A 12,053-nucleotide genomic window follows, 5' to 3' on the forward strand; every position below is an offset into this window, starting at 1 on the left:
TTGAATTATTGTTACATTGGGCGTTGTGATTTTATTCATCTATTTCATTTTTTCCCATAGAAGAATGTAATGCAAATGTGGGTACAGAAATAATTAAGATATGTATTACTGTATTTCGACCAAAATGATTTTGAATTTGTTTATCGTGTATTCATGTGTTTTTTCTATACAGATTTTACCCAAATTGCGCACATGAGTAAAGTCCACGTGAAATAATAGGTCATTTCATTCAAAAGATAGAAATGAATTCGCTTAGAATATTAAAGAAGCCAGAAGCTCTTGCAGTGCAATTTAGAGGTCTAATTTATGCTCTTCATAAAATAACAATATTATCATCATTATTGGTAGTATTTTTGATTATTTAATATTATTAATATTATTAATATTATTATTATTGTTGTTGTTATTATTAACATTATTATCATCGTCTGCATCACCATCATCTTCATCACCACCACCATGTCGACTGTGGTAAATAGCTGGGCCAGCAGAACCGGGGGGCACTTGCCCCCAAAAAAATCCCAGGAGGAAAAAAAGGTGTTTTTTCAAAATGGAAAGTGCCCTCTATTCATCATGAAAAGTGCCCCTTTTCAAATTAAAATACCCTTTTGAAGTAAAACACAATACATTTAGGGTTATAAAATCACAAATTTTTTGGCTCGCGCTTCGCGCTCTCTTCAACTATTTTAGTATAAGGTACTCATTCTGTTCTTGGTTACAAAATTCTTAGAATGCCCAATTTTCAGGTTGTAACATCGCAATTTTTCAGCTCGTGCTTCACGCTCGCATTATTCGATTGGTGAGATGTGAATCCTATTCTTCAGTCACTAAATGCAGTCCTTGCCAGCTTCCTTTTCTGGTCAATATCTTAAAAATTTCAGCTCGCGCTCGCATCAACTCTTATGTACACATCAACGATGATAAAAAAACTGCTCGGAATGTTTTTTTTACATTAAAATGTCCAAAAATATTAATCTCGCGATTCGCGCTCGCATTATATCGCAAGGATGCCCTTTTAACACTAATTTGCGCCATAGTCTTGACCGAAAAGCGAGTTTTACAACTTCAGATTTGATTTTTTTTTCAAAATCGCTCTTATTTATTCACTGCTTCTTTTCATTCCCAATGCTACCGTTCCCCTTTTAAAGGGATGGTCCGGGCTGAAAATATTCATTTCTAAAAAGAGTAAAATTCACAGAACAAAATGCTGAATATTTCATCAAAATCAGAGAACAAATAACAAAGTTGTTGAATGTTAAGATTTATCAATATCTTGTGAAAACAGTTATATGCACATCGTCATGAATATTCACCAAGTGGGCTGATGATGTCATACCCCTACTTTCTTTTTTCTAATATGTTATTACATGAAATCGTAATTGTTTCATTTTTTAATACACGTGTAAATAATGTGTCTCCATTTATAAAGAAATAAGTTGCTGCAATAAATAACTATAATAATAAGTTGTCGATCCAATTGTTTTAGTTCTTGGTAGAAACATTTTGAATAAACCTAATTTCATATAATAAAATACAAAAGAACAAATGGGGATATGACATCATCAGCCCACCTAATGAATATTCTTGAAGACATGCTTAAAACTGTTTCACCGGAATAATGCAAATCTTTAAAATTCAATAACTTTGTTATCTATTATCCAATTTTGATTAAATTTTCAGTATTTTGCTCTGTGAATTTTACTCAATTTATTGAGATATATATTATATCTCCAACCCGGACCATTCCCGTTTCACTTTGCCACTCTTCAAAATTCCATATAAAATCCCCATACACACAATTCTCTGTACACAACGTGTTCAGAATTATACAGAACTTGAGAGCCACGTACAATTTTTACACATTATGCTTTCTAAACGAAAATCTGTGAACGGAGGTGTGTCCTGTTACGCCCTATTGTAAATTTGACAAAAACTTGACCTCTTTTTTTTGTTAACCAAAATATGATTCTGTGCCTTTTATCAGCTTTCTACCATTTTTCTTAGTGTATTGCGATGCAGGGAGGGTACGCTATACATGTGAGTGCCCCGTATGCGAATTCATTGCGTTTCAAATGCAAAGCAACATATATGTATTATTGTTTTATAACTTGGGCCTTTAGTACTCCGTTTCCTATATCCTCATCGGAGGCGAGACCATTTTTTTTTTTAAATAGGGGTCAAAATATAATTGGGGGGCAGAGGTGGACAAGCTTCTTTTTTTGTACTGGCCGTTTCACGAAATCGAGTGTGAACGTTGTGAAGCGCAAGTTTTAGTGACTAGGACGCAGCAATTTGCGTCTCCGGTGGGGGGGGGGTCTTGATATTTGCTCCGGCGACAATTGCTCCGGCGACAATTGCTCCGCTCACACTAATCAAATGACCGACTTCAACCCTTGGTTTAAAATAAAAAGCTACCATAAACCTAACATAAAACCCTATTGCAACCCTTATCTTAACCCTACATCTTGGACGAAATTAATCCCGGAGCAATTGTCGCATGAGCAAATGGTGTGTCACCTGGCGGGGTCCACCGGCAGAGCCCTCATTAACAGAAATAGATGTATACGTAAAAGGCCTAACAGAAATAGATGTATACGTAAAAGGCCTACATATTTCTGTCACAGTTTATAAAGAGGGATTTCAAAACATAATGAAGATAAATACAAGAGACAAAACAAATTAATAAACAATATTTTAAAAAAATCAGGTTATGCTTCATGTTTTAAAGCAGATACGAACCAATAGCGCCATCTCGAGCCCTCAACTAATTATCTGGCCAATTTCCTGACCCATAATGCTAGTCTAGTAATATAGAGCCACTTGAATGATAACATGCTAATTAATTAACTACATTTATCATGTTTATATCGCAATAATTATGTTACCAAGTATCACATCAATTACTTTTCCTCTCAAGACATTAAAGTTTCTCTTTACAAATACAATTACAGGTCAGTTTATTCTGTTAAGTAGAGATCTGAAAACGTATATTTTAAGACTACGTATTTACAACACACAGTCAATGAGAGACCACACACAGTTCACCCGCCCTTTAAAGGTAGTAATTTATCCCAAACCGCATGAACCCATCCCTTCTGTTAAGTCGTAGACATATTCAACTCTCTCATAATAGTGTATTACTGTTTGAAAACACAGAGAAAAATGAAAATAGCAATACCAATATGCTAAGTAATAAATGTTGAAGCAAAATGCATAAGTAATAATATTTTGACAATTTTTAATACAACTACATAAATACATGATTATACCTTGGCATCTGTAGGCTTTTACTTCGATGAACTGTCTTCGGGTAAAGCCGATTGCATTGCCAGTGAACTGTCAAGCTTTTTATCCTCTGGTTTGAAATTATTTTTTATCACTGCAATATTTGAATCCTGTCTTTCTATATCTTATTTTTCTTACATGATAAACAAAATATTATTCCATGGACAGGAATCATTCTATTACATGAAGTGAAGTCTATTTCGATCTCAAAATGCTTGTGTATCTTGTTACAAGAATATATTGCTTTGTATATACACTGTAAAAACGCTTTTGGAAATTTAAAGCCTGTCATTCTAACAACTAGTGTTTGATTTTTTAAACAATTATTTAAACCTACCAAGGAACTGTTTAAACTTTTTAAACAAGTTGTTTAAAAAGTTTAATCTATTACAAAAAGTTTAAACTTATTGTTAGATTGACGGGCTTAAACAACATGCTCCTTTTTTTACTGTGTATATGCAGCCTTTTCATGAATTAAAGTGATTGGTTAACATTGGTTTGACTTTTAAAAAATTCTTGAGCTAGAAGGTCACACTTGTCACCTGTGATATGTTACAAAAATGAAGACCTGAAAAATTGCGTTCGAAAATCATTATTTAGTGCTTCAAAAATTAAAATAAAGTGACCGGAAACACCATCTTAATTTCATCCCATACAGTTATTTGTACTATTTAGGCGTCTATAAGACGTCTATTTACAAAATCGGGGTTTGTCTTGTAGTTTTAGCTTTTCATTCTCAATGGTTGTTTTCAGGGTTTATTAGTTCTAATACATGCACTTGTACACATGTTTCATCTTGGTTTGAGAATTTTTTTAAATCGGCTGCTCACAAAGTTAAACAATACCTTTAATATATGGTGTACATAAAATATAATAAAATAGGGTGTTCATCAAATGGGAGTTTGCGGTATCTCATACATACAACAAAATAATTCAATTGCTTGTCTGCGAGGACATGCAGCTCACGAATATTTCTTAATTCGTATGGTAAACATTAGCATTGTAAAACGGTTCTAAACCTTATTGACGGGCTGGGTTATGAACGTGAAACCTTCAGATTTGAGTGATGTAAATGCATGCAGGGGCAGTGGAGCGTATTTTCGTTGAGGGGGAGGGGGCGAAGCCACAAAAGGGCATGGCATTTTGGTGCAAGGGATATTTTCACCATAAGATTATCATCTGTGCACTGTTAAAAAACCCTGATTTTACAGAAAAAAGGAAGATTTTGCAGATAGCAATAAGAGAATCATTCTGTTAATTCACAAAACAGGAATTTTTCTGCAATTTAACAGAACAGATCTGTTTTTGAAAAGGGGAAAGGGGTGTTTTATTTAAAGAAATTTGTAAGGTTCCATATACCAAATGTCAATGTCCTGTAATTTCACATGATATAATGTAAGATTACGCGATCTGGTAAGATTACAGGTGTTCTCTGCTGCAGGAACTTCTTTTATTTTAAGGATAAATTTTGTGAAGAAATGTGTGAAGAAGTTGTGTATTTTGTCAATTTGTAATTATTAGGTTGAGCAAAAAAAAATTAAAGTGATTTTTGATCAGTCTCCGCCTGACTCTCTCTTTATCTCTCTGTTTACCCCCCCCCCCCCTTCATATCTAGATGCCGTTGGACATGATGAGAGGATCCAGATCAAATACATCAATTTCTGTATTCACGACCGCTCTATGAACCATATATTCGCGTTCGTGGCCTGGTCAGAGTCTCAGAGAAATTTCATCCTACACGTCTTCTTCTGTCCAATATCAACACATGCAGCCAATCTCAAGGTAGGTCGAAAAAATAGTCTGCTGGGCAAACCCTTCACTCGAGTTAAGGGTCTGAATGTGCGGCCTATAATGCTCATGCCTTGTGTATACTGAAGGCTCTCTCGCTGTATTGGAACAGCAAGTTTTATATGTGCTAGTCTTTGCGTGGAGGCACACTTGTTGATCAAAGCATAGGCAGCGGAAACGGGGGGGATAGGGTGACAGATCCCCCAAAAAAATTAGGTGGGGGACCGTCCTCCCTAAACTTTTAGTTGATAACCTTTTTTTCTTTTTTTTGCTTGTCAATTTTGTTTCCTGCGTCCCCCCTAAATTCTGGAAACCCCCCTAAAAATGTTTCTTGTCCCCCCCCCTAAAATTTAGGTTGATGACCTTTTTTTTTTGCTTGTAATTTTTTTTTACATGTGTCCATCACAAAATTTCAGGTATACCTCCCCCCCGCCAATGGATCAAAGTTTCAATCAGCGTCTGTGCCTGCAGACTATAGTCGAAAACCGGGTAGTGCAGTCAGCGTGGTCAGTCCGCAAATCCGTATACTGAAGAGCAAAACATCAGATTAAGTCCCTTTTCTTTCTTTAAAGGACAAGTCCACCCCAACAAAAAGTTGATTAGAATAAAAAGAGAAAAATCCAACAAGCATAACACTGAAAATTTCATCAAAATCGTATGTATAATAAGAAAGTTATGACATTTTAAAGTTTCGCTTAATTTCACAAAACAGTTATATGCACATCCTGGTCTGTATGCAAATGGTGAAACTGATGACGTCATCCACTCACTCTTTCTTTTGTAACTTATTATATGAAATATTCTAATTTTCTCATTGTCAAGTGATACAACGATTAATTCCTCCCTGAACATGTGGAATTAGCATTGTTTAATATATATGGTTCAGTCAAGTTGGTCCTTATTGTCAAATCTATAAAGAAAATGAAATATTGTATAATTCAAACAATAAAAAACAAAAGAAATAGTGAGTGATGATGAACATCATCGACTGACTCAACTAGTTGTGCATATCACTTTGTGAAAAATAAGCGAAACTTTAAAATGTCATAACTTTCTTATTTTACATCCAATTTTGATGACATTTTCAGCACTATGCTAGTTTGATTTTTCTTTATTTATTCAAGTCAGCACTTTCCTGGGGTGGACTTGACCTTTAAAGGGATATTCCGAGCTGAAGATGTAAATATCAAGATAAATAGAGTAACATTCACAAAGCAAAATGCTGGAAATTTAATCAAAATCGGATAACAAATACCCGGAACAAATAACGAAGTCGTTTTTATGCAGTGTCCGCATCTCGCAGTTAGCGAGACTCGGACAGTGCCCGCGTCTCGCCGTCAGCGAGACAAATCCATGTCATTTTCACCAAACTTTGCACTGAGGTACTTCAGCACCTAGATATTCCAAACATGCAAAAAAATAACATGGGTTCATGTGCTTCATTTTTTTCCATCGAGCTTTGAAGTTCACCCAATTTGAAGTTCTTGAGAAATGCGCATTTCAAAGGTTTGGAAATTCTTTTAGACATCATGGAATTATTACGTGGAGTTTAAACATCTATTATTTAGTCACTATCCATGCAAATTTCATCAAATTTCACAGTATAACTTTGAATTACTTAAAGGGGTGCTCCAGGCTGAAACTAAAATGATTTGATCAGATTACGAAAAACAGAAATACGGAAAATTTGATTAAAATCGGACCAGAAAAAACAAAGTCATGGCATTTTTAAGATTTGCGTTATATCAATGATATCAGTTCCGGGCATGTCGTCATAAATATTCAATGAGCAAATTGATGATGTCATATTCCAACTTGTTCTTTTGTATTTTCTTTTATGAAATTTGTTTTCTTCAATTGTTTTTCTTCAAGAACCAGAAATATTGGAATAACAACTGATAAGTGCATTAGATATTCATTACTGCAACTTATTTCATTATAAGGGAGACATATCATTCAACAAAGATTTCATACAATAAAAATTAAAGTAGAGATGAGACATCAGCTCATCTAACATGTCTAATGAATATTCATGACGACGTGCATATAACTGTTTTCACAATATATTGCTAACCTTTGAAATACAATAACTTCGCTATTTGTTATCACATTTCGATGAAATTTTTAGCATTTTGCTCTATGAATTTTTACTCTATTTATTCAGATATAATTTTTTTAGCCCGGAGCATTCCTACAAGATGGATAATCCATTCATATTGCCAGTCGATTGCCCTTTTAAAGGACAAGTCCACCCCAACAAAAACTTGATTTGAATAAAAAGAGAAAAATTCAACAAGCATAACACTGAAAATTTCATCAAAATCGGATGTAAAATAAGAATGTTATGGCATTTTAAAGTTTCGCTTATTTTCAGCAAATTAGTTATATGAACGAGCTAGTTACATCCAAATGAGAGATTTGATGACATCACTCACTCAGTATTTCTTTTGTATTTTATTATGTAAAATATGAAATATTTTTATTTTCTCGTCATTATCCTGTGAAATAAAGTTTCATTCCTCCCTGAACACGTGGACTTCCATTATTTTAACATGTTGTGCTTCAGGCAATGAGGTCCAAATCATCAAATTCGTAAAAATTGAAATATTGTATAATTCAAACAATGAAAAACAAAAGAAATTGTGAGTGAGTGACGTCATCGACTCTCTCATTTGGATGTAACTGGCTCGTTCATATAACTATTTTGTTAAAAAATAAGCCAAACTTTAAAATGTCATAACTTTCTTATTTTACATCCAATTTTGATGAAATTTTCAGCATTGTGATTGTCTGATTTTTCTCTATTGATTCAAAGCAACATTTTTCTGAGGTGGACTTGACCTTTAAGACCAGCAGCACCTTCATTTCTTTGCGAAAAGTTCACTATAAACCCATCTCAAAAATTTGAAATTTCTGTAACAAATTTGTGAAGTACAATAAATGCTGCACTTTTTTCAAAACCCATGTAATGTACTTGTTGTTAAACTTATTAGCACTTTTGTTGGAGTAAATGAGCTTTTTGAAACACTAAAATCGCGCGTAATGCTTTGTATCTATGTGAGGAAATATCGCAAACTTCTCGACTGTTCATTCAAACTCGAGGTCATATTCATCATACTTTGCAGTAATGCAGAGTAAAATATTCCGATTTTTCAGAAGTATTTTTAAAATGGTTCCATGGATTATTTTCAGCTAATTAGCTTTATTAAATAACACGTCTGATATGCCGTTGGAATGCAGGGGGGCGTTTCATCAATATTTTCATCCGACAAGTTGTTAAATCTGACAACTTTCCTGGATTCTGATTGGTTGAGAAGCACTGTTACTATAGTAACTGTCGGATAAAACGTCCGACAAGTCCTTTCATGTAACGCTCCCCAGATCTCAAGGGAAAACATCATCAGATACCTATTCATAGTCACCTATTCATCCATTGTGACGTCAGCATAGCGTAAAATATGCGGAGATCATGATGGACATAAACTTTACTGTGACACGTCTCACAATACCCCAAAATTGATTATTTTGTTTTTGTCTCACCTGCGAAGCAGAGTGAGACTATAGGCGCCGCTTTTCCGACGGCGGCGGCGGCGTCAACATCAAATCTTAACCTGAGGTTAAGTTTTTGAAATGACATCATAACTTAGAAAGTATATGGACCTAGTTCATGAAACTTGGCCATAAGGTTAATCAAGTATTACTGAACATCCTATTAAAGTTTCATGTCACATGACCAAGGTCAAATGTCATTTAGGGTCAATGAACTTAGACCATGTTGGAGGAATCAACATTGAAATCTTAACCTGAGGTTAAGTTTTTGAAATGTCATCATAACTTAGAAAATATATGGACCTAGTTCATGAAACTTGGACATAAGGTTTATCAAGTATCACTGAACATCCTGCATGAGTTTCACGTCACATGACCAAGGTCAAAGGTCATTTAGGGTCAATGAACTTTGGCCGAATTGGGGATATCTGTTGAATTCCCATCATAACTTTGAAAGTTTATGGATCTGATTCATGAAACTTGAACATAATAGTAATCAAGCATCACTGAATATTTTGTGCAAGTTTCAGGTCTCATGATTAAGGTCAAAGGTCATTTAGGGTCAATGAACTTTGGCCAAATCGAGGGTATCTGTTGAATTACCATCATAACTTTGAAAGTTTATTAGTCTAGTTCATTAAACTTGGACATATGAGTAATCAAATATCACTGAACATCCTGTGCGCATTTCAGGTCACATGATCAAGGTCAAAGGTCAATGAACTTTGGCCGAAGTGGGTGTATCAGTTGAATTACCATCAAAACTTTGAAAGTTTATGGATCTGATTCATGAAACTTGTACATAAGAGTAATCAAGTATCACTGAACATCCTGTGCGAGTTTCAGGTCACATGATCAAGGTCAAAGGTCATGTAAGGTCAATGAACTTTGGCCATGTTGGGGTTTTTTGTTGAATAACCATCATATCTCTGTAAGTTTATTGGTCTAGTTCATAAAAAGTGGACATAAGAGTAACCATGTATCACTGAACATCTTGTGCGAGTTAGAGTAGTATTCAAAGTCAGCACTGCTGCTATATTGAACCGCGTGATGCAGGTGAGACGGCCAGAGGCATTCCACTTGTCATAATTTCAAATCAAGTGAGAATGAAACCCTGACGACAAGTTAACGTATCTGTGAAAACAGGAAAAATCCCCAAGAAACTCGGCTCAAATTGAATAAAAAATATTAGGGGCAGTTTAGATCACTGTGGATATCCTCCCATTCGCAATTCGACCAACATGACTGTGTCATGCCAAACTTGCATTATATACAATTCCCGTATTTCTCTTCTACATATCTTACTTAAAATGTATCTTTTGTGGCCCAGTGGATTAGTTTCTAGATTTTGAAATAGAGGGTTGTGGGTTTGAATCCCATCCATGGCGTAATTTCCTTCAGCAAGAAATTTATCCACATTGTGCTGCACTCGACCCAGGTGAGGTGATTGGATACCCGGTAGGATTTATTCCTTGAACGCTTTAGGGGTAATAATATGATACCAAGTATCAAGTCACAGTTGAATGCACATGGTAACTGTGCTATATAATGAACATATTATTATTGTGATTCTATCAAGTCTTTCTATAATTCGGGTATTTTTTCGTGAGTGGATACGAAATAGAAATTTCATATCTGGACAGACAGATAAATGTTTGAGGTATATTTTCAGTGCACAAAGGTACACAAAGTTGTAAGCTTATTTTTGTGACATCACACATCTTAATTGGTCGCTTTGGAAAAACAGAATACAAACTAAACTGAGACAAGGGCTGCTGAACGTATTAATTTGTTGTACTTGCAGCCTTAAAGGGATGGTCTGGGCTGTAAATATTTATATCTTAATACATAGAGTAGAATTCACTGAGCAAAATGCTGAAAAATTCATCAAAATCGGATAACAAACAATAAACTTATTGAAGTTTAAAGTTTAGCAATATTTTGTGAAAACAGTCGTCATGAATATTCATTAGGTGGGCTGATGATGTTACATCTCCACTTTCCGTTTTCTTATGTTATTACATAAAATCATCCCTTTTTGTTATCTCATACTTGTGTGAATAATATGTCTCCCTTATAATGAAATAAGTTGCAGCAATAAATATCTAGTGCACTAATCAGTTGTCAAACTAATTTTCTAGTTCTTGGAGGAAAAAAAATTGAATAAACCTAATTTCATAAAATACAAAAGAACAAGTGGGAATGTGACATCATCAGCCAACCTAATGAATATTCATGACGACTGTTTTCACAAAATATTGCTAAACTTAAAAATTCAGTAACTTTGTTATTTGTTATCCGATTTTGATGAAATTTTCGGCATTTTGCTTAGCGAATTCTATTCTATTTATTAAATACTTTCATTCTGGACCATCCCTTTAAAAATGATTGGTCAAAGCATGCATGGACCCTTGTAATAGGTCCATAATTGCCAAAGTAACCAATCTGTTATTGTGTCTAGCCGATCAAATTGGCCAATATCAATCAAAATTATTCTGGCAAATTTTAACCAATAAATTGGTTGATTTTGACCATTTTTATGGGTCGCCGAGGAGGGCGCGCACTCCGAACTGTGACCAGCAGGGGGGGGGGTTCATGATAGTTGTTTGCTCTGACAATTTCAGTGAAATCATTGGTTTTGATTGGCTGAAAGGCATCTGACTGTAGGTAACTGTCCGAGAAAGACAAATTTTCAGTGCTGACAACTTCATGAAACGGTCCCCTGCACTCAGGCCTCTATTCCGATTGGCATATAGATAATAGCCAATTTTTATAAAGCGCTTTTCCCAGAATGGCCCAAAGCGCGTTACAGCATATTATTACCCCGGTCATTGGATTCATTTCAGTCAAGCACGAAAAGTGCACAATTTTCACTCCCTGGGGAGCATTCCTTGCATTCGTCGCAGCCACATTATGCCGCTGGCAAAATCAAACATACAATATCTTTCGCATCCTACCGGGTACCCATTTAGCACCTGGGTCGCGAGTGGCAAAGTGTGGATTAACGCCTTGCCAAAGGACGCTAGGCCGCGGTGGGATTCGAACGCGCGATCCTCTGTTTACAAGGCGAGAGTCAGAACCACTACACCATGGCTCTTCCACATTGAGACTGAATTGTTCTTTTCTTGCAGGCGGCATTCGCCATGGGATTTCAAGCTGCTTTCAAGGAATGGAAAAACGACGCCAGACCACCAAGAAGACATACCAGTCGAGATGCTTATTCAGAATATGGTCCACCAGCCAAGTTAACTGTGGGAGGTATTAATGAATTATTCATAAGTTCGTATTGTAAGATTCATTTTTTATTCGAATTTTCATTTCCTTTTTTTTCTTCTAATTTTCTAATTTTTCAAATTCGCAAATCAAATTTCAAATTTACAAATTTCTGTTCGCATTTTCATTTTTATTTTCATTTCCATTCTTTTTCTATC

The 12,053-nt window shown here is 35.2% G+C and overlaps 1 protein-coding gene across 1 annotated transcript in view; it reads left to right on the forward strand.

Annotated features, from left to right (window-relative positions):
• LOC121430257 overlaps positions 1-12,053 on the forward strand; it is a 44,965-nt gene that overhangs the window by 26,895 nt on the left and 6,017 nt on the right. Inside the window, exons 2-3 of the mRNA XM_041627534.1 lie at positions 4,807-5,067; positions 11,754-11,880. Of these exons, the coding sequence (XP_041483468.1) occupies positions 4,807-5,067; positions 11,754-11,880 (388 nt within the window). The remainder of the gene's footprint in view (positions 1-4,806; positions 5,068-11,753; positions 11,881-12,053) is intronic.

The sequence above is a fragment of the Lytechinus variegatus genome, chromosome 16 (assembly GCF_018143015.1).
Source record: "Lytechinus variegatus isolate NC3 chromosome 16, Lvar_3.0, whole genome shotgun sequence".
Taxonomy (NCBI): domain Eukaryota; kingdom Metazoa; phylum Echinodermata; class Echinoidea; order Temnopleuroida; family Toxopneustidae; genus Lytechinus; species Lytechinus variegatus.